The sequence below is a fragment of the Sus scrofa genome, chromosome 10, assembly GCF_000003025.6.
Source record: "Sus scrofa isolate TJ Tabasco breed Duroc chromosome 10, Sscrofa11.1, whole genome shotgun sequence".
NCBI classification, from domain to species: Eukaryota; Metazoa; Chordata; class Mammalia; order Artiodactyla; family Suidae; genus Sus; species Sus scrofa.
Genome location: NC_010452.4, coordinates 16,103,073 through 16,130,959, shown reverse-complemented (window position 1 = coordinate 16,130,959; position 27,887 = coordinate 16,103,073). Strand labels below are relative to the sequence as shown.

At 39.0% G+C, this 27,887-nt stretch overlaps 1 protein-coding gene across 31 annotated transcripts in view; it reads left to right on the top strand.

Moving 5' to 3' along the window:
• CEP170 (centrosomal protein 170) overlaps nt 1-27,887 on the top strand; it is a 122,734-nt gene that overhangs the window by 60,318 nt on the left and 34,529 nt on the right. For 12 of the 31 annotated variants that reach the window (XM_021064149.1, XM_021064154.1, XM_021064145.1 and 9 more), the window contains 4 exons: nt 416-550; nt 7,034-7,510; nt 13,167-13,810; nt 26,380-26,529. In XM_021064149.1, coding sequence (XP_020919808.1) covers nt 416-550; nt 7,034-7,510; nt 13,167-13,810; nt 26,380-26,529 — 1,406 coding nt within the window. The remainder of the gene's footprint in view (nt 1-415; nt 551-7,033; nt 7,511-13,166; nt 13,811-26,379; nt 26,530-27,887) is intronic. The other 19 variants (XM_021064162.1, XM_021064171.1, XM_021064168.1 and 16 more) reach the window with 2 other exon arrangements.

Sequence of the window (27,887 nt, the reverse complement as noted above, 5' to 3'; positions counted from 1 at the left end):
CTATTGAATGAGGTCCTAACACAAACACTAAGTTATTCGGCTTAGAGTACTTCTCAGCTGTCTAGACTGCAGTTGACCCTTGAACCACACTGGTTTAAACTGTGCGGATCCCCTTAAATGTGAATTTTTTCCAGCAGTAAATATTGCAGTGCTGCACAATCCAGGGTTAGTTGAATCTGTGAATGCAGAACTGCAGATATGGAGGAGCCGTGGATTTGGAAGGCTGACGATAAGTTAAACTCAAATTTTTAACCGCAGGAATGGTTGAGGCCTCTAACCCCCACGCTGTTCGGGGCCAGCTCTGCTACGGTTTTCCTTGACTACATCAACCAGGCAATTCTAGCATTCTGCAAAAGTATATATATATTTTTTCTGTCTCATATGCTTTAGACAGATTTTTCCCACCTCTTTCCAGATACTTCTGCCATGCCCCGTGGTACTCCATTATATGGGCAGCCATCCTGGTGGGGAGATGATGAGGTAGATGAAAAAAGGGCTTTCAAGTCCAATGGCAAACCTGAAGAAAAAAGTCATGAAACTGGAACATCAGGTAAAAAAAAAAAAATCTGAGTATGACATTAAATATGTATTTTAGGAAGAACTTATTAAAGCCAAAGTCTGTCCACCCTTAAAAGAAATATCTCCTATCTTTAACATGATAAAAAATAGTCGATGAGTATTTTAGTGACATGGTCATTTTAACTTTATTTATTATGAATGATTATCACATAAGGTATTAATTCTTATATCTCTGTAAATCACCTTTATTTACAATTATTAAAACGATGTATAGTTTAATAATAAAATTGGGTATTTTAAATATTTTAAAATAATTATTAAAATGTTTTCAATTAGACCAAAAGAGTAGACACAAACTAATTGTGTGTTTTCCTTAGATTGACAAACATCTAATTATGTTTTTAAATGAAAAATTTTTATTCGCTTCAAATGCTCAAAAATGTATGAAATTAAAACTTCTTTAAAATCTCAGTGTGCTCAATTTGATGGAATACAGTGGCAACAAGATGAGCTGTTGAGCAGCCACAGTGAAGAACTGGTTCTGAGTCATATTCTCAGGTCAGTGGGCAAGGAACATACCCTTTTGTTGCCGGAGGAGTGTAGTAATGAATTAAACGAAAGTCCAGAAAATCAAGATTTCCAGGAAATAAACGAAGGTATCGGTTGTTTGTCACATAAGGACTTGACAAAGACAGCAGCACTGAAGGATGGAGCATCCGTTTTCTGTGATAATGCAGATAAGGATCCATAACGGGAGAAATTAAGTCCAGGCACCGGGAGGCAGTGTGCAGAGCCAGCCGTGACCCCGAGTCGAGGAGAGATTCCGTCAGAACTCTTCTCAACTTTCTGCCTTTGACATATTTACAAGATAAATAAAATATTTTTTCTTAGCTGCAGAATAAGAGCACTTGTTTTTAAATGTGCCCTAATTTTTACCAGGATACAAGTCTAAGAAAGCTGGCCTTACTGAGTTGATCCTAAAGTGTCCCAAACGAAGTTGTCAGCTTTGCACAGAAATTCCCATCTCAGTTTCCTTGTTTCTGTGGCCAACATGGTTTATTCTTTATGTCCAAGCTCAGAAACTGAGTATTATTTAGCATATCTTTAACATGCAGATAGCAGAAATGCTACCTGAGACTAAAGAGGAAAGAAATCCCCTGGCTTAAATAACTGAATCTTGTCAGGGTCGGTTAATGCAGCATCTCAGCCGTGTCATCAGCTAGCTCTTTTCTCTCCAGCTCCCAGCCCTTCTAGCCACAGTGGCTGCATACAGAGGGAGTTTTGCCTCGTACTCGGAGGCTGCTGGTCAATAGCAGGTAGGGTACGTGCCGCTTTGATCACATTCAGAAGGAAATCGAAAAGGTTGCTTTTAGAAGACCCCCTGGAAGCTGTCCCCAAAGTTTTCAACACATCTGTCATCTCGTTGGTGTCTCATAAGGTCAGGAGTAGGTCACCTGCTTATTTCTGAACCAGTGCCTGGCAAGGGTTATGAGATTATCCTTAAGCCAGTCGTACCCATCCTGAAGCCGAATGTGGCGTCAGTTTTCCCCTTTGGTCCATAAGCTGTGTCATGGGAAGAGCAGAACTCGGGAATGTTGGGGTTCTTTTAGGAGGGAGGAACAGGATGTGAATTTTGGAAGGCAATCCGGAATGGCTACTTTATTTGAAATCTCCGAGTGTCTCCCTTCCTTTCACCTCATCTGATACATCACCTACTTCTGTTGCCCTTGCTCCCCTTTGAATCATAATGGAACTCTTTCCAATTTCAACTCTTCTGCATTTCATTTTGTGTAATAAATCTAAGCTATCCTTTATTTCCTTTTCTCAAGAAACTGTGGTAGCTTCCTTTTGCTTGCAGAATGGATTTTATGTCAGAGTTCTCTCTAATTTTGTCCCACTTTTTCCTTAGCCCTATGTCCCATTACCAATGTTTAGCGTTATCTCTGAGAGCATCCCCCATAAATTAGACTCATTCTTGCCTGCTCTTCTCCCCCAGACATGTATTTATATTAATAAGAAGATATAGAATTCTAAAAGATGTGTGGGCGTATTTGTATTGCTAGCATGTAACAGTGTTTTGTTCAGTATTTTGTGTGTATGCCTTTTCATCTAAGCTGTAAGTCCCGTACTTCAAGGCTCACATGTTATATTACCACTGTGCACTATAGCCACCTGGGCCCGGGGGGGGGGGGCGCGTGGAGGGAGAGAAGGGGAGAGAGAGAGAAAGGGGGGAGAGAGTGAAAGAGAAATGTGTTAATTTGGTGGTTAACTTAAAATACACAACTTCGCTATTACCAAGTCTGAAAACTAATTGTGATGATGAGGTTTCTAGCCATTAAAGGTCTGTCCTTCCACCCTCACACACAAAACAACTTTTGAAATCTGAACTACACCCTTCTAGAACACAGTGAAGTATAAATATAATTTTTGTACTGGAGACAGAACCATGGTTTACTGACAATAGCTAGCACTTCAGTGGTGCTTACTTTATCCAGACACTCTTCTTAGTACCCTGCGTATGTTTAATCATTTAATCCTCACAGCAATACCTACTGTTACCCATTTTATGAATAAGGAAACAGAGGCATAGTGATGTAAATTTATTTACCAAGGTCATCCAGCTAGCAAATAGTGTAGCTGGGATTCGAACCCAGGAGCCTGACTCCACACAATCTGTACTCTTAACCACAGTAAAAATTTCAGCAATCATCACACACACACACACACACACACAATCATGCCAAGATATACTGGAGTTCCTGCTGTGGCTCAGCAGGTTAAGAACCTGACTAGGATCCATGAGGATGCAGGTTCAATCCCTGGCCTCGCTCAGTGGGTTAAGGATCCCACGTTGCCATGAGCTGTGATATAGGTCAAAGATGCTGCTTGAATCCCATGTTGCTGTGACTGTGGTGTAGACTGGCATCTGCAGCTGTGATTCGATCCCTAGCCTGGGAACTTCCATATGCCATGGGTGTGTCCCTAAAAAGACAAAAAAATAAAAATTAAAAAAGAATGTACTTTGTAGACTACAAAAATTTGAACAAACACTCCAAAAATAAATTGACATGAAAAATTGATCCCTCATACCTCTGCATGATAAAATGAATTTCAGACTAAAGCATCCAGTAGTGATTTCAGCTGTGGGCATGAAACTAAATTCTTAAATCATTATCAGCTTGTATGACCTGTCTTTTTGAGCATCTTTTCTGCCAGATGACAAAAGCTTTCTGATAATCTTGGGATTATTTTTGAGTTAGAAGGAATTAAGTGGTTTATATGTTTTGTTAAGTGGCTTAAAGTGCTCTGTCAGATTCAGTTGATTAAAAGCCTTGATGAGAGTCTCACTTGCTTTTTTTTTTTTATTCCCCCTGCTTTTTAGGGCCTCACCTGCAGCATATGGAGGTTCCAAGGCTAGGTTGAATGGGAGCTACAGCTGCCGGCCTACACCACAGCCACAGCAACGCCAGATCCAAGTCGTGTCTGCGACCTACCCCACAGCTCACGGCAATGTCAGATCCTTAATCCATTGAGCAAGGCCAGGGATCGAACCCACAACCTCATGGTTCCTAGTCAGATTCGTTAACCACTGTGCCACGACGGGAACTCCAACTTGCTTTCTTATATTACTATGAGGATGTTATTGTTCCAGATTGATCACTTGTCGTTTTCTAAAATACAGGGTGAGAGAAACAGTTTACTGATCTGAAATAATTTATGAGGCCAGCAGATACCACAGAATCAAATTTGAAAATGTATACTAAATATTGTTTCATTTGATCGTTTTGAAATTAAGGGTTTTTATGTTTAGTTTATTTATGCTCTAAGCATACTTTTTTGGTGAAAGCAAAAAGTGATTTGCTTCTTAGTTATCAATTTTTAGAATGTAAAAAAACTTGGTGCTTATTTTGAAAGGTGAATATTCCAGGAAGGGTAATAGAGTATCTGCTATCTAGCAAGTTTTTGTGTCCCTTTCTGTGGGCCCATGCATATCCAGAGTCTGCTACAGAATTACTTACAGCCCCCAAAACCCTGGAAGCAAATATTGGAGCAATCACGTTCTCCTGACATTGTGTGAACATTTTGCGTCCTATGAAGGAGAATTTGTCCTCATTTTAGTTCCGGTTTGCCCTTCTACCTGCTCACTTGGTTTAAACACTTTTTTTAGGTTCTGAAGGCCTTTATGTATTGCATACATTTTGAAAAGGTGTGTACAAATGTAAAGAGTAGATTTTTGACTCTTACATTGATTTGTAATCAAATTATGCTAAATTTGGAAACTTTTGAGCTGGAATTCCTTTTTGATGAAAGGAGTGTCCCAGTCCTTGTAATCTGAAGTATTGGAATATGATAGATTGGATGGGTGACTTAAGTAGAATGTGCCTTCATGATTGTAGTCTCTGTCGTCTCAAAATAGCTTAATTTAATTTAATGCGGAAGGGTGAAGGGAACACTTTTTTCTGGATTATGTGTATTATAAGTTTCCCCAGGAGATCACACAATCATGAAATACCTTAAGAACTTAAGGATATTGCCCTCTGATTTAGATAAATGTAATTAATTCTAGCATAATCAGTTACTAGACACTTTTAAATATCTAGCAGTTGAGATTCATAATAAAATATTAGTATAAATAAAATATTTTAGTGTGCAGTTTATTTTTAGTGTATAGTTCACTGTAGTATAAACGAGATGGGCTTTGACGAGAAGTGAATGTTAATGAATTTCGGAATATATTTTGTCAGTGTTCGGAGAAAAGAAAGCTGTTATTTTTCTTTATTCATTTAGAAGACCCCTAATAATTTTTGTACTCGGCCTACAGTTCCCAAGTACAGTGGGCCCACACTTGATCTGATTTTATCATCTTCAGAGAAATGACTTCCTCTATGTAATAAATTTTCCAGATGACGGAACAAAAGTTTATCCATTTCCTGCATTGCTTTTAAAGGAAATACCCATCTCAGTGCCTTCTTATGCAAAGAAGACAACCTAATGAAACATTTTGTTTTATGGCTCAGAAGCATTGTTAGGAATATCAGTGATGGAACTCTGACACGTGACAGGGACATCCTTGGGAGACTTGACGAGCATCAGACTGTTTGCCGCATATACTGAATGGTTCTGAACGCCTGGGTTTTGGAGCCTTGCGTCTGTGCTTGATTGTTTTTCATACCCTCCAGATTTGCCTCCTGTCATCTGAGTAGTCAGTAAAGGTTCTCAATGAGGGACTGAAGAATCCCATCAATATTCAATTTTTGAAAAGATGTTTCAAAAGAACAAATACTTCAGTTAATTAGAAAGTGATTGGAAACAACCTCATCTGCCTGTGTTGCCTTTCCTTCCTAGTAAATTATCTGCAAATGATTTTTCTATCTATTTTTAAAGGAATGCTTTATTGAACTTTAGAGAAATTTTGGAGAGGAACTTTTTATTTGAACTCACTCTCTACCATCTTAATAAGAGACATGGTTCTTTTGCTTCCTGAAAAACAGGGCAGTTTAATCTTTAATTTTTTTTGTTTGTTTGCATTTGCACTATCTGATAACAGACTAAAAAAAATCATTTCAGTTAGCATTTTCATTTCTCTGCCTTTACATTATGGATAAAGGCACTTATTTTTATGCCTTTATATTTATCTCAGAGGCAACAGAGGAATAGTGACAGTGTTCCAGAGTTGCTTGCCTCTGCCAACTCTTCTTCTTGATCTGAGATCTGTAATTCAGCATTCACCTGGGATTTTTGACACTTAGACACATTCTCCTGTGTGGAGATGTTCATGAATTTCCTTTTGGAATTAACTGGCTAGCAACTGAATTTTCTCCTTTCACTTTGTTTCCCATGGCTGCTTGGTTTGCCGTGCTGCCAGCAGACCACATGTTTTAGCTTTACTCATTTTTTTCTTCTATATAAACTGTATCTGTCTTCTTGGATTACAATTAGTAATACAGTAGTAATGATATGTTTGTCGCTGTAATGTCTCTGAATGTGATGGTGACAAATGGTAAGTGAATCATTATGTCTAGAACATGGCTTATATATTGACATCATGTTTATTTTCTCATTTGAGGACCTGTTCTCCTTTGGAACTTTATTTGTGCTTGTAGATATTTCATATATTTCATCCTCCTTACCTGATGAGGAAATTCATATTTTTTTTTTAGTCTCTCTAGAAATGTACTTTGAGTATGCATCTCTATCTCCATTTGAGTTCAGTTCTTTTTACTTTGATAATTTCTGGATCCAAGTTGGAAAAAATATGTACCTCACCAGGCATGGTCCATCTCTTAACTGCTTCACTGTCTTTTGACATTGCTGCTGCTTATCTTGCATCTCCTATTTGTAACTGAATGCCATGTTTATAATCAAAATTATTTCTCCTCTGTGACATTTGCCATTCTTTCTCATCCAGACTTCCTTCTGATTCTCATGGAATAACACAAGTGGCCATTGCTGTATGCCCTCAAGTGCTAGAAGCTCCCAAATATTTTGAATTTTCTCTTATTTTTCTTATTAGGGTGCAGCATAGATGCCAAGCAAGTTGAGGAACAAGCTGCAGCTGCAAATGAAGAAGTACTTTTTCCTTTCTGTAGGGAACCAAGTTATTTTGAAATCCCTACAAAAGAATTTCAGCAACCATCACAAATAACAGAAAGCACTATTCATGAAATCCCAACAAAAGACACACCCAGCTCCCATACAACAGGTGCAGGGCATGCTTCCTTTACCATTGAGTTTGATGACAGTACCCCAGGGAAAGTAACTATTAGAGACCATGTGACAAAATTTGCTTCTGATCAGCGCCACAAGTCAAAGAAGTCTTCTCCTGGAACTCAAGACCTGCCGGGAATTCAAACTGGAATGATGGCACCAGAAAACAAAGTAGCTGACTGGCTAGCCCAGAACAACCCTCCTCAGATGGTGTGGGAAAGAACAGAAGAGGATTCCAAAAGTATTAAAAGTGACGTTCCGGTTTACTTGAAAAGGTTGAAAGGTAAAGTGAAATGATCATTTCAAAACTTCCTATTTTATGAAAAAGTTCATTCTTCCCAGTAACCAAACTACTATTAGGTAAATAATTATATGGTAGGAAATTTGTGCTTTTTCAAAAGTTTATATTTGATTTTAGAGCAAAGCTGTATGGCCCACATCCAACTTCCTCAATCAGAACAGTCTGCTGCTTTCACTTCCTTGCCAAAACCAGATTGGTTTTATAACTTTATATTTATGTCATTAAAGATGTTTATTTTTCCTGTGGAAATAAAAGAGTCATTCGGTTCACCAGTGGAATTCCCTAGAAGACAGTTCTCATCATTTTCTCGACTTAAGGAAAGGATACACTCAATTCTCTTCTCCATTGTTTGCTTCTCGTAAGATGGCAGGATATAAATTTTGAAAGTTTTAAGCCATTGGATAATGGCTCACACTTCTGCTTTGGCAATACCATCACATTGTTAGCAGAGCGTTGCCAACTATTCTCAGGTTACTCTTAAAACAGATTTTTTTTTTTTTTGCTTATAGATACTGGGAATTAATCGAACTAAGACTTTTTTCACTAGTAAGACTTTTATGAAAACTGCCGTTGAGTGTTTATTGGTGAAATAGTTATTAGATATGTTGTATTAGTATAACCCTTGGCCAGAGTATAACATCTTTTATACCTGTACCTCAAAGTATCAACTGATCAACTTTTTCCATTCATTTTGCCAATTAATTTAGAATTTATTGAGGACAGACTTATGCTATCTTAATTTTATTTAACAAGCTGTCTATAAGGGAAATGATTTCATGTTAATCTAACTATTCTGTTACTATACAAAAAGTTCAAGAGCTTTAAATAAATTCTCTTTGAGGTCAGAGATTATATATCACTTACCTTTTATCTTTAAAGCTTTACCTAGGACTTGAGTATGTGATAGGTACTCAGTAATTGGAATAAACTATGAATGACTTCACTATCATTGACAAGACTGACCCCATTTTAACCTGGACTTTATGCCCTGGGATTCTGATAAACTAATGAAGAAATACCTATTTCTGATTTGTTAGAAATAAGCAGTGAGTGAGATGGTATAGTTACCTAATTCTTTGTCAGGGCCTATTTCTGTATTTAATTATAATCATAAGCAATTAATTACCTGGCATATGAACTTTTGACATGGGATCAGTTTTTTTTTTCTCCTACTTGATAATAATAAATTATAATTGAGGCCTGTATGTGTACATAGATATTAAAGCTCACAAATAAAAGCTACCCATTTGTAAATTGACAATTTTTATGAATTGGATGAATAATACCGATAGCCTTGTATCATATAAAATGTAGCATGATCTTTGAAAATTTAGAAATAACATCATCTTTTTGAAACCACTCTTAATAAATGTCAAAAATGAATGTAAAAGATCCTTTTAAAAGCAACCGTTAAAAGTGCCTTGATTAGGGAGTCCCTTGGTGGCCTAGTGGGTTAAGAATCTGGTATTGTCACTGCCATAGCATGGCTTTGATCCCTGGCCTAGGACTTGCGTGCTGCAAGTGAGGCCAAAAAATGATTTTTTTAAAAAACCACCTTTCTTAAATGCTGTAATTTTAGTCATAATAACTATTTTGTTTTAGCTGTTATTTTGATTCCAAATGGAGGCATTAATGCTCACAGTGTAGCTGTACATTCGTGGTTAGATATTTTAAACCTTTACCAGAAATCATATGAATTACTGTTATCCCTCAGAGCAGATTTATAGGTACATTCTAGTATGTTGCCATTGCCGTTGCTTAGACCCCTTCTTAGGGATTTCCCTTCCGGCCAGTGTACAAACCATCCAAGAAATTGTCTTTGCGAATATAATTTATTTTATTTTATTTTATTTTTTTTGGTCTTTTGTCTTTTTGTCTTTTTGTTGTTGCTATTTCTTGGGCCGCTCCCACGGCATATGGAGGTTCCCAGGCTAGGGGTCGAATCGGAGCCTTAGCCACCGGCCTACGCCAGAGCCACAGCAACGTGGGATCCGAGCCGCGTCTGCAGCCTACACCACAGCTCACGGCAACGCCGGATTGTTAACCCACTGAGCAAGGGCAGGGACCGAACCCGCAACCTCATGGTTCCTAGTTGGATTCATTAACCACTGCGCCACGACGGGAACTCCTATAATTTATTTTTGATCCAAGATCGAGGCACTTTATTTCTTCAGACATATTTATAAAAGACTTTCCCCCAGAGTCAGAGATGCCATCATTAAAGATTTTCCACAAGTTGGGGTATCCAAAATATATATCTGGACTCAAAATATGTGTAAGTATAGCAAATCATAACAATTTCACAATAATTAGACTTTTAGCAACTGCTTAGATCGGTCGAAAACTTGTAAGTAGGCAAAGCAAAGCAAAACAGCTTTGCTCCTGCGGGAATGAGGTGCACACACTTTGGGAAAGGAGATACTGTTCATAAAGCCCAGACGCTTCAGACATTTAGGAGAGTTGTGCTTCTTTTGACCAAGTATAGCTTCTAAATGGGTATAGCTAACCTACCCTAAAAAATACTGAAAGGACTTCAACATTTTTATGTCTGATTAATGATAGACAAAGTAGAAAGCAGCTTGGTGAGAACAGTTGCTAGTGATTTTTTGTTGTTGGTTGAGTAAAAACAGAAATCACAGTTTAGCTCCGATATCTTGTGTAACGCTGAAAAATGCAAAAAAAGTATTTTTCAAGGCAGAAAATGGCTGATTTCCTTGTTTGTTTGTTTGTCTTTTTAGCATATGGAGGTTCCCAGGCTAGGGGTTGAATCAGAGCTGTAGCCACTGGACCACACCACAGCCACAGCCACACAGGATCCGAGCTGCATCTGAGACCTACACCACAGCTCACGGCAGCGCGGGATCCTTAACTCACTGAGCGAGGCCAGGGATTGAACCCATGTCCTCGTGGATACTAGTTGGGTTTGTTAACCCCTGAGCCACGATGGGAACTCCAGAAAATGGCTAATTTCTAAAGAGGATTTTTAACCTGTAACTTGAAGAAGTGATACTGAACGGGCCTGACACCAGACAAGTGCCAAATTTTATATTCATTTATAGCTTATAAATTGCATTCATTAAAAGTGAATATTTTTAAAGCTATTCATTTATAGCTTTATATTCATTTTTAGATTCACTTAGAGCTTTCTGGTTCAAGAATGAAATTCCACAATTTAGTTGGTACAAGAACAAAATTCTGTAAAGATGATGTTTTCATATTGTCAGTGTGTGTGTGTGTGTGTGTGTGTGTGTGTGACATAGGTTAGTTGGTCTTAGTACGTCGGATGTATGGGAGTTCGTTATAACGCTTACAAACTGGATTGCTCTTCAGGATATCCAGTCCAACATGAAATAGATTGTACAATGTCATGTTTTTAATGACTTCTGTGTTTGAACTAATGGTTTTGTTTGGTTCTCTGTCCCATCTGCTATTCCTGATTCCTAGCTTAATTACCAAGGCAGACATTCCATTAATTAAACGCAGCTTTTTCCTTTTCAGATTGCTTTTCACTAGCTGCTAATTTGAAGAAAGGTTTTTTTCAGATTTGTTGTCTATCCGATGTTTATAATGTTAGTGGCTGTCACTCTGCAGAAAGTGCTCCTGAAACCCCTTCATTTCGGTCTTACTCACCCCCTTTGCCTCCCTGGCTTGTTACTTTCCCAAAACACTTTTCTATGTGCTCCACTCCCTTCTGAGTCTTCTCACTCCTTTTATGTACCACGTTTTTTGTTTTGTTTTTACTTATTTTATGATTTTTATGTTTTCCATTATAGTTGATACCTGGGAGTTGGGGGGTAATAGATGGCTACAGTTTTGTGGTGGGTCCTCTTGCGTTAAGTGATTAGCACCAATAGGTAACCTGTACATTCATTAGAAACAAGCCCATGAGTATTAAAACTAAACTTTCTCTTGGACATTTGTCCTTGGCCCTCCCCAGGCCCTACGTCTTTAAGTTCTGATCATCATTTTGTTTGATATTGTGTTATTCAGCGGGTGTTCAGATGAAAGTTTGTAATCCAGATTTGGTGTTGCTGCGAGGTGTGGATGGGTTGCAGATGCAGCTAGGATCCAGTGTTCTGTGGCTGTGGTGTAGGCCTGCAGCTTTCATTTGACCCCTGGCCTGGGAACTTCCATATGCTGCAGCTGTGGCTGTAAAAAGACCAAAAAAAAAAAAAAAACTATATATATATCCCAGAAAAATTTAAAGCTCAGATTTAGTCCCTGAAAAATTGGAATACATGGTTGACTAGATTCATGTATAGCTTTCTTCTAAAAAGCTATCATTTAAAACATGTATAGAATAACATGACTTTCCATTAAATTCATGCTATAATAGTATAACTATCATTTGATTTTTTTTTTAATGGACTTATTTAGGTAGAATCCTAAATTAATGAAAAATAATTTTCATGAAGTTTCACATTTAATCTCTAATAAAACTATGAAGGATAACAACAACAACAAAAAACCTGTGTTAGGAAGCTGATGCTCTCAAAATTCAATACAGTTTTCTAACTTGATTCTACATGCTTAATGGAGAAGACATATTTTTATGTGATCATATTTAGCACCATGCCATTTGTCTGGTAGATTTATATAGGATTTCATAGACTACACATTTCCATGCTGGGCCTTTTAGCATGCCTTATTAAATAACTTATTGAAGCCACCAGAGTTTAAATGAACACACATGCGGTTTCAAAAATTCTCATAGCTAGAAAGACGTTTGTGGGAGTTCCCGTCATGGCTTAGTGGAAACAAATCTGACTAGCATCCATGAGGACATAGGTTCAATCCCTGGCCTCGCTCAGTGGGTTAAATATCTGGTGATCTGTGGTGTAGGTCACAGATGCGGCTTGGATCCCGCGCATTGCTGTGGCTGTGGTGTAGGCCGGTGACTACAGCTCCATTTTGACCCCTAGCATGGGAGCCTCCATATGCTGTAGGTGTGGCCCTAAAAAGATTAAAAAAACCAAATAAAATAAAATAAAATACTAGTTAGAAAAATGCAAAAAAAAAAAAAAAGACTTTTGTAAAGAATTGCACAAGAATTGGTGGAAACCAAAAATTTGCATCTTTTTATTATGACATAAAAATGTGATGAATCTTAGCTTCCAGTGCTGTTCATTCAGTACTAACAGCACTGCAAGCTAAGATTCATCACATTTTTATGTCATTTGTATTCTTTTTTCCTGTATGATGATAAGCATTTCAGTGGGCTCACTCTTTTCTGTCTTTTCCTCTCTAATGTTAAGGATAAATTTCTGGATTGCTTAAATAAGGTAAAAGGTTTGAAGGCAGGATTAATGTTTAAAGTTATAAATACAGACTATCACAGATGATATAGCATTGCTTATCTGTTAAAGGTATTTCCAAACCATTATAAAGTTAAAATTTGGAGAAAGAAAAGTAATCCTTTTCAATTGCTTATAAAGGACTCATTGTTGTTGACAAAATTTGAATATAAGCATTGCAATTGAGGGAAGTTTGCAGAGCCTGTTACTGAAAAGAACATATGACTTCGGATTGAAAAGGGGGAGGGGCCAGAACAAACAGCACTTTTGTATATGCTTCTAATTTTCTCCACGGGATTTTTTTTTTTTCCTTCTCTATTATGCGGTTTCTTTTTTGTGTGCAGGAAATAAACATGATGATGGCACACAAAGCGACTCAGAAAATGCTGGAGCTCACAGGCGCTGCAGCAAACGTGCACCTCTGGAGGAACACTTAAGGCGCCACCATTCAGACCAGAAGAAGCTCCAGAAGGCTCAGGCTCCTGAAAAGCATCACGACCAAGCTGTTGTAAGTCAGACTGCTTTTATGATTGCATTCCTTGATGAAGACAATCCCCGAAAAAGAAGGTCGTATTCTTTTACTCAGAGTACAGGAATCTTGTGTCAGGAAACTACTTACTCAACACCACATACAAAACTTGAAAAAACGAAATCTCCAACAGCAGATGCCAAAGTGGTTTCTTTGTCTTTACAGACTAGCTCTGCGCACCACAGAGGGGGGCATGGTGTTCCACATGGGAAATTGTTTAAACAGAAATCAGAGGAGCCATCGGTGTCCATTCCCTTCCTACCAACTGCATTATTAAGAAGTTCAGGGAGTCTTGGGCACAGACCAAGCCAGGAGATGGATAAAATGTTAAAAAATCAAGCTACTTCTGCTGCTTCTGAAAAGGATAATGATGATGACCAAAGTGACAAGGGCACTTACACCATTGAGTTAGAGAATCCCAACAGTGAGGAGGTGGAAGCAAGGAAAATGATTGACAAGGTAAAGCACTGACATTTGGGTATGATGTTAGTTTTCTCGTGGTATATTCGACTATTGGAAGTTATTGGGGAGATAGAATAAAACGTTCTCATGTAGTCAATACTGTCGAACCTTTAGGAGTTTATTAGGAAACTGCAAGACTAACAGTAAGACCAAAATCCTTTTTGATTTTGTTCTGCTTATATTCTGAATTTGCCTGCGTTTCATATATAAAGTCCTATACATATAAGGTGTTTGGATCTTTTAAATTTGTTTGAATTTTAAGATAGACTTTTAAAATGCTATACTTTGGCCATTCTCACTTTGCATTTATTTAAAAACTAAGCATCACACAAAACCAGATAGCTATGACTCTGTTAATATAAACATTAGCTGATACGAGCTAAACAAAGCTTTTCTGCCTACTAATTTCATTTTGGAAGCAGATAAAAATATGAATGTTTTAATCAGTTTTGTTCTTTGTCCTTAGTTTCACTGCTGTCTGTGGTGATAGAAAAGTATATGAAAACAAAATCAGTGTGTATATGATACTCTGAGTTTAGCCAAGCGTATATCTAGTCATGATGACTATTTACATTTCAGATTTTTTTTTTACATTATTAATGTGTGTAATGATTGTTGTATGGTTTAAAAGTAGTTCTTCCTCTCAATTTTTTTTTCCCCATAATGGAAGGTTGACTTTAGAATCAGCTGTATATTTTATCCCCTGGAAACAGAAACATAAATTTGGCTAAACATGAATCTCTTGTTAAAGTTCTTGTTAATTGCTCAGCATGTGAGTAGCACCAGCATCACTAGGGAACTTGTTAGAAATACAGAATATACAGAACCTCAGGCCCAGCTTAAACATACTGCATCAGAATCTGCTTTAAAAACAAGGTTTATATGCACGTTAACATTTGAGCTACAGCTAGTTTAGATGATAAATATGCCGAATGGTCTTTTAGAGACTAGACAAGATAACCCTTTGGGATGCAGGGCAATTATTAATACTTATGTTAGCTTTTAATTTCACCGTTTTAATTTTTATTTAGGAGTATGTTCTACAATCTGTGTAATCTATTGGTATATGTATATAATTTATAAACATTCATTTATTGAGGAACATATGCTCAAAATTTTTTACCGTTGGAGGGTACAGCTCCGAACTTTTGGAGACCCATTAGTTTAGGAAATAGATGTTATGATAGTTGTTAATAAGAGAGATAAATCAATTAAACAGATAAAGTTATTTTTCTGATATATTAGAGGAAATCTAAGGACACAGTATTGGAAATAGAAAATGACTCTTGGTGATGTTGAATTATTTTCATCATTGGGAATCAGTAATGACATTTCTTTCAGATTATTTTAAAGTTTATAATTTTTCCTCTGGTTATTGAGAACACGTATATTGCTATTTAAAATACTGTCAAATAGAAAATAAAAGGATACTTTTTGAACAAAAAAAAGAGACTGCTAAGAAGTTTTAAAATTCAGATTAATATTAATTTTATCCTATTAGACCTTTGTTTGGTTTATGGGTATTTCATTCATAGTTACTGATGTTTCTCTATTAAAACATTATATTATAGTGAGAGATTATATTGTACTTAAGAGCATGAACACTTGGAGGCAGACAGTAGAATTAAGTACAAACCCTGCATGTGCTAGAGATGTGCCCTTGAGTCAACTAACCTCTTGAAGCCTGTGTTTATTTTATCAGTAAAATGGAGGCAATCTCACCAGGTTGCAAAAAGGATTTAATAAAACATATAAAAGGCTTCTTACAATATCTTTCTTATAACAAGAGGTCTATAAATGTTAGCTGTGTTACTACCCTTATTAAGAGTTTCCACATATGGATCTCTACTATAGGTATTAATAAATCCTGAAAAGTTCTCAGCATTGAAAGGGTCAAATCTGAAGCTCAAGTGGAAATTAGAGTGCAGGAGAATAGCCTGGCCAGAACAGCCAGAAAGCCAAGAAAGAAGTTATTATTACGGATGAGACCCCTTAGTAAACTCCCAGGTAGAGGGAGGGACCACAAAACCTGCTGTACACTTGCTACCTGTAATTGTCATAAGCATCTTTTTTTCATTTTCAAAAAGAATCTCAGTTTCAATGATAAATTATATGGTCACACTATGGACAGGGAAAAACCAGGTTTTTAGAGCAGGATTCATTTAAGGGAGTAATGTCAGACTGTGACTGAGTAAATAATTCAGAGTCGTTCTTAGTTTGTATAAATGAGAAAACAAAGCCAAGAGCATAACTCTCAGGAAAAAACAAGAGTCACTACATTGCCCTGTGAATCCCAAAGAAAAAGAGCTGAGAATCTATGAGCTGTGGTTAAAGCTAGAGGTCAGGCCCTGGGGAGACAAATGCCTAAAGAACAGGAAGTAACCTGTGGGCATGAAGAAAACCAAGACCAAGAATAGCCAGAATCTAGGCCTCAGAAGGACCTGGGAGGGAGGAGCAGATCCCGGCATCCCTCCAAATTGCTGTCATCCGTGTTCTCCCTTTTGAAGTTTAGGGTGTGTGGGATGGACGTGGGGGCCATCAGCTGTTGTCCCTCTCGATTTAACTGTTGTTTGGTCCTGAAAACCGAAGTGTGGCCTCTTTCCTTTTCTACTCCCTCATTGGAGAGCTGGTTTGTTTTGTCCATTTACTCTTTTAGCAACCTTTACTCAACATCGACTGGGTGCCAGGCTTTGTGTTGGGAGAGAAAGATTAAAAAGACAAGAGTTCTCCTCAAGAACTGAATATGAAGAGGAATGGAACCACACAAGTAAAGCATGAATTAAAAGTAGTACGATGAGGAGTTTCCCCTTGTGGCTCAGCAGGTTAAGAACCCAACTTGTATCCATGAGGATGTGGGTTTGATCCCTGGCCTCGCTCATTGGGTTAAGGATCTGGCATTGCTAACAAGCTCCAGTGTAGGCTGCAGATGTGGCTCGAATCCCCTGTTGCTGTGGCTCTGGTGTAGATTGGCAGCTGCAGCTCCAATTTGACTCCAAACATGGGAACTTCCATATGCTGCAGATGCAGCCCTAAAAAAGTACGATGAATGCTTTGATAAACAAACTTTTCAAGTAAGGATACTAATGGTTTCCAAAAGGTTATGTTTTCCTCAGAGAGTCTTTAGCCATCCAGTCTAAGACATCTCCCTAGTCACTATCAGATCAGCTTATTTTAATCATAAGCTTTATCCCTGTTTGATAGTTTCTTATTTACTTGCCTCCCACTTCCCTATAACAAACATGTGCTCAGGCACAGGTGCAAGACTATAAACTCCATGACTGCAGGAACCTAGTGCCTGGTGTAGAAAATGTACTCAATAGATATTGAATTTAATTGCCAACTAAGCGTATGTTGAAACCTGTGGACTTAATCCCATAACGAGCGTGGTCGAAGGTTTTCCAGACATACGGAGCAACGTGTTCAAAAGCACAAGGAAGTGGAGGACTTGTGCGGAAGACCACAGTTACTTTTAGAGAACTGAGGTTGAAGTAGATAGTGAAGGCCCCTGTGTATCATCCTAAAAACTTCAGATTTTTTAATACTGAAAAGGCGGCGGTGGATCATTGCAGCCTTTTAGGTACGGCAGGTATGATCAAGTCACTGTCATAAGTGTGAAGAAGGGATGGAAAATTGGCAAGGCTGGAAGCAGAGAAGGCAGTTAAAAGAGCTGCTGGCATGTCCAATAGGCAGTCGAATATGCATGTCCTCCGTGTCTTAGGGAAGAGGTCTGGGCTAAGATACCGATTTCGGAGTTAGAGTAGCTGAATGCACAATAATGTTTGAGATCGCTTGGAAAGAATGCCTAGAGTAAGAAGAGGCCAAGAAGGAAATTCTTAGCAACGCTAACATGGGTGGATAAAGGAATAAGAGTGAATAAAGGAGGATCAAACAGAAATAAGAGCAAACCAAACGAAAAGAGCATCTTGGAGTCAGAAAGAGACTGAAAAAAAAGTGATTGAGCATCAGCGTCACGTGCTACACCGATGTTCGCTATGAGAAGCCCTGGAAGGCCTGTTCAGTTTTTCCCCCAAATACCTTGTCTTCCTGGGTGTAGGGAAGAAAAGTAGAACATATATTTGCATCTTAACTCGGAGACGTTGCATACTTTTAAGATGGGCTTTCTTTAAAGAGACGATGAAGTAAAATGCCATCATCTTCTGTGATGGTCGTAGTTAAAAGGGCCTGAGATATCCCCTGACCCAGCCCCCAGGTTATGGGATCACAGCACTGGGGTTTGTATGCTCGTGTGGTGGGTTTGTCCCTAGATAACCTTATTTTATGCTTTGTCCCCAAATTTACCTTTTATGCTATTAACACAAATGTCTGTTATTTATAAAGACCTCTTAAGTTTTACGTCTAAGCTTGCATGGAGATGCGCTCTAATAAGAAAGTGCTGTTAACTGCCTGGACTGAAGGTAATTGTCTTCCGTAGCCATGCTAATCGCCCCTGGACCTCCCTGCTTTGACTTCCCTGTGACACCTAGAAAACCCATTGTAGAGCCACTTTCTTTTCCCCACTCCTTCATCCAAAGCACTGCCCAGGGAAGAGGAGGATGTTGTCAGGGCGGCTCTAGCCTCTCTTTTTTGTTGTTGTTGCCTTTTAGGGCTACACCCGAGGCATGTGGAAGTTCCAGGCTAGGGGTCGAATGTCAGCCTACACCACAGAGACAGCAGTGCCATGTCCAAGCCGTGTCTGCGACCTACAGTCACCCCAGCTCACAGCAACGCCGGATCCTTAACCCACTGAGTGAGGCCAGGGATCGAACCTCTTTCCTCATGGACCCTAGTTGGGTTCTAAGCCCCAAGGGGAACTCCTGGCTCTAGACTTTCAAGCTCAGTGAGAAAGACTTGTAGTGAAAACAGAAAGCCAAAGATTAAATGAAAGAGAGAAATTGGCCATTGTTGAGGGCTTGAGGTTGTGTCTTTCGAAACAAGTATCTCTCCTCTCCAGAAATCCCGTCCCGTGGACCATTTCTTCGGGGTACCTCTCCTGTCCTGAGCTTCAACTCCCCAGGTACCTCTTTTTAGCATCATCTCTCCCCTCCTGGGGCTTTGTATCTCTCAGTGCCGATTCTGTCGGCAGCTGGGGCATAGGGAAGAATCCAGAACCAGGAGAACTGTAACAAGACTGGGATCACGGAAGAGGGAACCTCGACAGCAGTGAGTCAGCCCAGAGGAAGCCAGAGCTGCGAGCCTGGATCCAGGTGTAAGCTGTTTCTGAGTCTGAGGTTCACGGCAAGATTTGAGATTGGGTCCAGGTCAGAGCCAGAGAACTGTGATAAAGTAGAGTCAGAGTTAGGCAGAGAGTGCCAGGTAGGGCACAGCAGAAGGAAGTGTGTCCACAGTCCACTCACACACCAGATGAGATGGGTGGAGAAGAGATCAAATGAGAGCCTGGTGTGGTAAGAGAAGACCTTGGTAACAGAGGCTGCATTTGAATTTGGATGTAACACTTTTTTCTGCTTCCTTTTAATCTAGAAAAATGAGTTGATGGGCCAAAGGAAATAGTGGGGTTCTTAACAGGTCAATTCTGACAGCTTGATTTTTCTTCCTCATACACTAATCTTCTTTCTTGCTGTCTTTTCACTGAACAAAAAAAAAAAATTTTTTTTCAATTTTTCTATCAGGAGAATTTACTTTTGGTTACTCTGATTCTCCTCTCCCCTTCCTAGCGCCCCATGTCCTCTTAGGCATAGGAAACCCTATCCTGCTGTGTTAATTCCCAAAGCTTTATAAGGAAACCTTTGCTTTTTTTCAGTCAAAAGCTTAGCATTTAATAGGTTTGCCTCCCTGTGTTCCTTTCTCTGTTACTGTCTGAAATCTCGTTTATTTTCCTGCTGTTAAGAGGCTCTCCACTCTAATGAGCTGTGCCTTGTGTGTTTTTCTGTGTTGTTTAGGTTTGGTTTTTGCCTGCCTACCTCCTTCTCATATTTCACTTGCAGAGACTTTGTCTCACCACCCCATCTGATAGAGCCCTAGTGTTCCCCTCCTTTTATCATGTTAGATTTCCTTTGTGGAATGTACCACTAGCTAGTTTATTTTCTTTCTCTTCTTTCTAGAATGGTCTTATTGGTCTTCTTCTGTATTCCTCGTGCCTAGAACAACAGTGCCTGGCACTCAGTAAATGTCTTTTTAATGAATGAATGAGAAAGAAAATCTTATGACATGCTTTTTCATTTTTATCCGTATATGTATGTTCTTAGCTATATATTAGCTTATTGATTTCAGCAAATTTATAGATTGATTAAATACAACCAAGCTTCCACAAACAGGCTTTCCTGTTTTTTTACATGCTAAAACTAGTTTGTATTTTGATTCCAAAGTAACTTGTTAAAATGTATAATTTAAAACTTCGTATGTTTTGTAAGCTTCTCTTTGTAATAAGTATGGAAGTCACAAAAGTCTGTAGATCATTTCAAAAGACATGTATAAGTTTCGGGGAAATTGTCTTTTAAGGGCCACACCTGTGGCATATGGAAGTTCCCAGGCTAGGGGTCAAATCAGAGCTGCAGCTGCCACAGCAAGGTGGGATCCAAGTGGCATCTGTGACCTACCCCACAACTCATAGCAGTGCAGGATCCTTAACCCACTGAGTGAGGCCAGGGATGGAACCTGCATCCTCATAGATACTGGTCAGGTTTGCTACCACTGAGCCACACGGGAACTTCCAGAATTGTCTTGATTGGAAAAAACTAGAGATACCTCTGAGTTTCTAGCAACACCTACCTTGCCACTCAGTATTTAAAAATCTGTTTGGCAAGAGAAGGTTAAGATGGCTGTCGATGACCAGCCAGATGTTAGGGATGAAAGAAAGGAATGCGTGATAATGAAATAAGCCATGAAGAAGAGAGAAATTGGACATTTTAACCATGAAGACATTAGATTAGATCTGAGTGTGATGTGAACATACAAAAGGAGGAGTTAATAGAAAAAGGATCCTAAACAGTGATGGAAAGAGAAGAGAGTGTGGCTGCAAGTCTCCTAAGAAATGGAAGAATCAAGGATGTGGCCCAGATTCTGCAGGAGGACAAAGATTTTGAGAGTATGTTTTTACCCAGACAGAGGTGACGTGGAAGAAGATCAGGCCAGATGGTGCCTTTTTTAAATAGCTCAGGTGACATTCACATAACATTCACCATTTTAGCCATTTAAAGTGTGCAGGTCACTGTCTTAGTGTATTCACAATGCTGGGTGACCATCAGCACTTTCTAATTCCTGGGCATTTTTCTTTCATGACCCTAAAAAGAAATCGCATACCTATTAAGCAGTCACTTCTGATTCCTGCCTCCTCCAGCTGCTGGCAGCCACTAATCTGCTTTCTGTGTCTGTTGATTTGCTTATTCTGACCATTCATAAAAACAGAATCTTGGAGTTCCCATTATGGCTCAGCAGTTAACAAACCCGACTAGCATCCATGAGGACGCGGGTTCGATCCCTGGCCTCACTCAGTGGGTTAAGGATCTGGTGTTGCCATGAGCAGTGGTGTAGGTCTCAGATGCTACTTGGATCCTGTGTTGCTGTGGCTGTGGTGTAGGCCAGCGGCTACAGCTCCAGTTGGACCCCTAGCCTGGGAACTTCCATATGCCTTGCGGATAGCCCTAAAGAGACAAAAAGACAAAAAAAAAAAAAAAAAAAAAAGGTGGAATCCCGTGACTTGCTACTTTCACTTGGCTTAATCTTTTCAAGGTTCTTCCATGCTGTAGCATGCATCAGTACTTCATTCCTTCTTATGTCTGAATAACATACTGTTGTGTGGATAGACCACGATTTGTTTATCCAGTCATCCATTGATGGACATTTGGGTTTCTGCCTTTTGGCTGTTGTGAACATCAATGTACATGTGTTTGATGTATACCATGAGAAATTATGAAACATCTCCCATACTCCCATTCTGAGCTCTTTTCTAAAAATTTTGTCTGAATTTTTTTTTTTTTTTTTTTTTTCCTTTTTTGGCTGCCCTGCGGCGTTTGGAGTTCCCAGGCCAGGGACCAGATCTGAGCCGCAGTTGCTACCTATGCCACAGCTATAGCAACACCGGATCCTTAACCCACTGCGCCAGGCAGAGGATTGAACCTGTGTCCCAGGCTCCAGAGACACCATTGATTCTGTTGCACCACAGTGGGAATTTCTGAATTTTAAATATAAAAATTGATTATGGGAGTTCCTGTTGTGGCTTAGCAGAAATGAATCTGACTAGCATCCATAAGGACACAGGTTTGATCCCTGACTTCGCTCAGTGGGTTAAGGATCTGGTATTGCCATGAGCTGTGGTTTTGGTCACAGATGCGGTTCAGATCCCACATTGCTGTGACTATGGTTTAAGCCAGCGGCTACAACTCTGATTTGACCCGCAGCCTCCAGAACTTCCCTGTGCTGCGGGTGTGGCCTTAAAAAGACAACAACAAAAAAATTGATTATAAATACGTTACAAAAATAACAGTGTTATACGTTTAGAACTATTTATTCCACCTCATTTTTTTTTTTTTGGTTGGTTTACAGTGTTGTCAATTTCTGCTGTACAGCAAAGTGACCCAGTCTCTCTCTCACACACACACACACACATATTATTTTTCTCACATTATCCTCCATCATGTTCCATCCTAAGTGAATAGATATAGTTCCCTTTGCTATGCAGCAGGATCTCATTACTTAAGCACTCCAAATGCAATAGTTTGCATCTATTAACCCCAAACCCACAGTCCATCCCCCTCCCTCCACCTTGGCAACCACAAGTCTGCTCTCCAAGTCCATGAGTTTCTTTTCTGCATTCCACTGAATTTTAAGGGATTTTTCATTTAAAATATGAAATTAGATTTTCATGAACAATTACAAGTTTCGAGAAATTCTCGTCTATTAAATCTTCCTGAATTTTTTTTCTTGCATTTTGCGGTGGCACCTGCGGCGTACGGAAGTTCCCAGCTAGGGGTTGAATCGGAGCTGCGGCCACCGGCTTACACTACAGCCACAGCAATGCCCGACCAACCTCGTCTGCAACCTACACCACAGCTCATGGCAACGCCAGATCCTTAACCCACGTGGGATTGACCCACGTCTCATGGCTACTCGTCGGGTTCGTTATCACTGAACCACGACGGGAACTCCACATCTTCCTGATTTCATTCCCTGATATTAGTGACTGTAATTTCTGCATGTGTGTCAAGTGATTTCCATAAGCCTTGGAAACCTCTGCTTTGATTTGAACCAGTACAGATCCTGCTGTCCTTACCCAGGAGGTCCTTGCTTATTGAGGAAAGAGGTGTTCTTGTCTCCTGAGGGTGAGACTTGAGTGCCTTTTTACTTAGACATTTTGATATGATGAGTACGAATGCAGTTCCATTCTTTAGTCGTGATTTTAAAATAAGTGCCCAGCAGCCTGTGGATAACAAGTACCATACATACCTCAGTAACAGGTCCTAAGATTGTTTCAAGTAGCCAATGAGAAATGGATGTGAAATCCCCACATGAGATGCCAGATATCACCTGCACCCATTCAAAGGAAATGCCTGAGGACACGTCCCATAATTCTACCTTCTTACCCTAAACCTAGAGGCTGTGGGAGGGATCACAGGTCACTTCTCAGTCTAGAGATGCTTCTACCCAGACCAGGGGAACTATAGGAGAGGGCACACGAGAGCCACCCCAGCCCCTAAGATCAATAAGCTGTCTGTAAACCGCCAGTCCCAGAGAGCTCAGGGGGTACAAGTTCAAAAAGAAGTTTTTCTGTTCCTACTCCTCCTTCCTCCTCCTGGGAAGAATTAGAAACTGACAGACTTGAGGAGGAGCATCCTATTTAGAGAGGAGGCATCAAGGTTGGGTGGACATCTGATCTCTCCCCCTTTCCCACTTTGGATTTGAGGGACCCTGATCGTATACTTCATCAGGGCGAGGGCTTTAATTGAGCCCTGCTCAGAGTGGGGACGAGAGATTCAGGAGGCTGGGTTGGCATCATTCATTTGAAATACCTTTGAGCCGTCTAGGAGGAGGGAGTTAACAGGTGAGCAGCTGTGCGTAGTTGGTGATTTAAGTGACGCCTCAGGGATATGTGGAATCACCTAGGGACAAAATCTAGAATGAAAAGATGAGAAAATCTAGCAAACTTGGTCTCTGCTTTGAGGAGCTCTCGAGTTCTAAGTATGATATCATATGTCAGATTTTATGTACTTTTTTTGTCTTTTTTTCCTTTTTAGGGCCGCACCTGTGGCATATGGAAGTTCCTAGGCTAGGGTTGAATCAGAACCGCAGCTGGCAGCCTAGACCACAGCCCCACAGGATCTGAGCTGCGTCTGCAACCTACACGGAAGCTCATGGCAACACAGGATCTTTAACCCACTGAGTGAGGCCAAGGATCGAACCCGCATCCTCTTGGATACTAGTTGGTTTTGTTACCGCTGAACCGCCACAGGAACTCCTAGTGTATTTTTTTAGATGTAAAAAGTGTTGCAGCTTTAAAGTATATGGATGGTACAGCTGTTCCTGTCTTCTCTGTTTTCCCATGGAAGTTGTGGATTTTTTGTACTTAGACACAGAAGTGACGACTTCAGTGTCAAGCTGAGCTAGTTGTTAACTGTCATCAATTTTTTAAACACCATCAAAAATATTGGTATGAACTTTGAAGCCTTCTTTACCCATACAGCAGCACCTCGGGTTGTCACTGGTTTGGAAAATAAGTTGTTGCCTCTCTGACAGATGTGCGTCCAGCTATCCCTGAGTCTTTCAGAGGAATCTGTAAAAAGTCACCTGAGAACTGTCTGTACAACTTCAGTCCCCTTCCCTAAGAACTTAGTTCCCTGTGTATGTCTTTGGTTTTCATTTCAAAATAGTGTCAGAGGTGATTTGGAGAGGTATAATATATTTGAAATTGCTGGTACTTAGCTATTTGAGGAAATGAAGTTTTGGAAGTCCATTTTGAGAAGGATTAGAATTAAATAGCATTACATCAGAAATTAACTGAAGTTAATTGATCAATTAACATGGAGAGATACAGCATTATAGGAAATCACATGGGGTTATTTTTATCTTTTACTCTAGATTTTTTTCCAGCAATTACACAAATGAGATAAACTTCAGTAAAGCTGGAGTTCAGTGACTTGAGTTAGAGATAATTTTAAAATTTAAGAAAATCACTAATGATTTAGTAGTTCTAATTCCTTTTTCTTACAAGTGGGGTTGAAGGCAGAGTGCATAGAAAGGTATACTTCGTGTGTTTTACTGCTATTCTTGTTAAACTTCTTAAACTTGTTAATTCTAATGTTTAGTAAAATGAAGCAGTTTTTTTTCACTTCTGTACTGTACTACCGTGTATGATTAAAATTCATATTTGATTTAAAGTTCATAATACACAATTTGTTCTTAAAGCAAGGATCATTTGAATATTGAATGGTTCAACAGAATATTAAACCGTATTTCTTGAAAACCACTTATTGTTGAATAAGTAGTAAGTAATGCCATCTAGTGGTAACATTTTGAAGTTTAGTGAATTTGAAAATCTGATACCTGCATTGCTAAATGTAGACTTCATGATTTACCAGATAGGTGATCGTGTTATTAAAAAATTTTTTAGAAAAATAGTTTAAGGTTTTTTCCTTTTGTTGTAGAAAATGAAGCCTCTTTGGTTATGTTCTAAAGATCCTTTTCTACACAAGGCTAAATCAAACACTTCCTCTTCTTCGTTGTAACAATTAGAGCCCAGCTATGCCTATAAATACAAGTATTGGAAACAAAGTAGGCTTAACAGTAAAACAGAATGTTAAACTTTATTTAATTACAACCTTTTTCCAGTCTGTTTAGCAACATCAGGGCCTACTCTGTGCCAGTAAATGAGTAAGACTCAGGCAATTGCCCTTAAAGGCAGATGACTAATTGTTGGTCTTTATGTTTAAAATATTTCAAAAGTGTTGACCATAAAACAGCCAACAACCTTCTTATTGAAAATGCTCATCTCTGTGAATAGACTCAGGAATCTGCACTTGAAACAGAGTCCTTTACGTTGGAGAATTATGTTATATTCTATGCAAAGTTTGAGGATTATGGTATATTCTATACAAAGATCATACAATAAAATCTGTTATTTAGGACCTTAGAAAATCATAGGTATAAATGCACCTCATCCGTGTAAATGTTAAGCGTTTGTTAGGGAATGAACAGATAAAATCACCCATACCTTTCAGCTTCCAACATGCTTCTCAAAAATAGCAGAGCAAAGAGACAAGCTAAAGTGGTGTGCTATTCTGTCCTAACTCTTGGCATTATTATAATGTTTACTGTTACTAACATCTTTTAACAAATCAGAGGCAATGTCCTGAATATCGCTTATTTATTATTAAATAGAACATTTGCTAAAGGTTAAGAAAGGGTAGTGATGTTTACGTAACGTGCCGCTGCCCTGCTTCCCTTTCCTGCCGTTACACCTATTGGATGCCACCCCGTCCTTAAACAGATTTCCCTCATTACGGAAATTATCTATGAAATTAATTAAAAACATTATTTGCCTCTGATGTTACTAATAATAGTCACCTATTAATCTGATGCTTAGACTGTTCATTTATAAAATAATTTTCTCTTCCTAGGTATTTGGAGTAGATGACAATCAGGATTATAATAGGCCTATTATCAATGAAAAGCATAAAGATCTGGTCAAAGATTGGGCTCTCAGTTCTGCTGCAATAGTAATGGAAGAAAGAAAACCACTGAGTACACCTGGATTTCCCAGCTCAGAGGTATGCATCGCTTCCTATTTTTTACATGCACATAGTATAAATTTGTGTCATTTGTAATTACAGCTGACCCTTGAACAGCACAAGTTTGAACCGCACAGCTCCACTTAACAGGCAGATGTTTCTTGCTAGATACACACTACAATAGTACACAACCCATGCGTGGTTGAACCCAAGGATGGGGACCCGGGGATACAGAGGGCCGACTGCAAAGTTACACATGAGTTTTTGACTGCACAGAGGGTTGGCGCCCCTGTTCCCCCCGACCCCCCTCTTTGTTCAAGGGTCCACTCTATTTAAGCAACTGATACATCCTCTTGTAAAATACTCTTAAAATTAATATTCTTTTGCCAGTGAGGGAAAATGTTAAATTTCAGTAGGCAGCTAATGAGCTATGTGCTCACTGCTCTCCTTGGCATTATGAGATAAAACAAACAAAAAAATACACTGCTTGTACTTTCTAGGAGGGTCGTGTGTTTGGAATGGAAAGATCTATCATGCCAGGATACGTGTGCAAAGTAGTGCCTGACAGGTACAACTGATAGACCTAGATAAGCACCCTTGTAGGACAGCCCAGGAGGTAACTAGAATAATGTGGAATTAATTAGGGGTGGCCTGGTTAAGAGAGTTACCGCGTGAGGTATGGTAGAGCTTCTAAGACCTGAGTGCAGATCCCAGAACTGCCACATCTAACAGCACCTTTGAGCCAGTCATTTCCCCTCTCTTAGCTTCAGTTTTCCCATCTGTACAAATGGTATTTTTAATAAAAGCTATTTACAAGGAAAAGCACCCAGCGTAATGATAGTCTGAGATCTATGCACACGTTTATTCCCTTCCCAGAAATGATATTAGAATTTCATTCTACACTGATATGTCAGAAAGAAATATAGAACAATGTATATAATTGAGAAGTATTAAATAATTATAATTTATTCAACTAATAAGATTTAACATCCACACACTTGCTGTGTACCATTTCACAAATAATGAAACTGAAGTATGTAGATATTAACTTGGTCAGGGTCTTAAAACTCATACTTTGTGGAGCCAGAATTTGAACCTTAAGGAGCCTTGATTTCTTAATTCATTGTCTTATTCACTATGCTGTATTGCCTTTCAGGAAATGAGTTAATTTAAAATTCAGGAATAGTAAGTAAATATAAAATATAAATAAAATCTTATGGTATACATAAAACAAAATGAAATATCTGTGAAATGTAAGTTAAATATTCTTTATAGATAGGTAAGTATGGATACATATTTGCTTATTAATGTAAAAATTGTCTCTTTATGGTCTGCTCCTTCCTGAAAACTATCGAAACAGTTACTGTATTTTAGTATTCCTTTTTCCTCCTTGATCT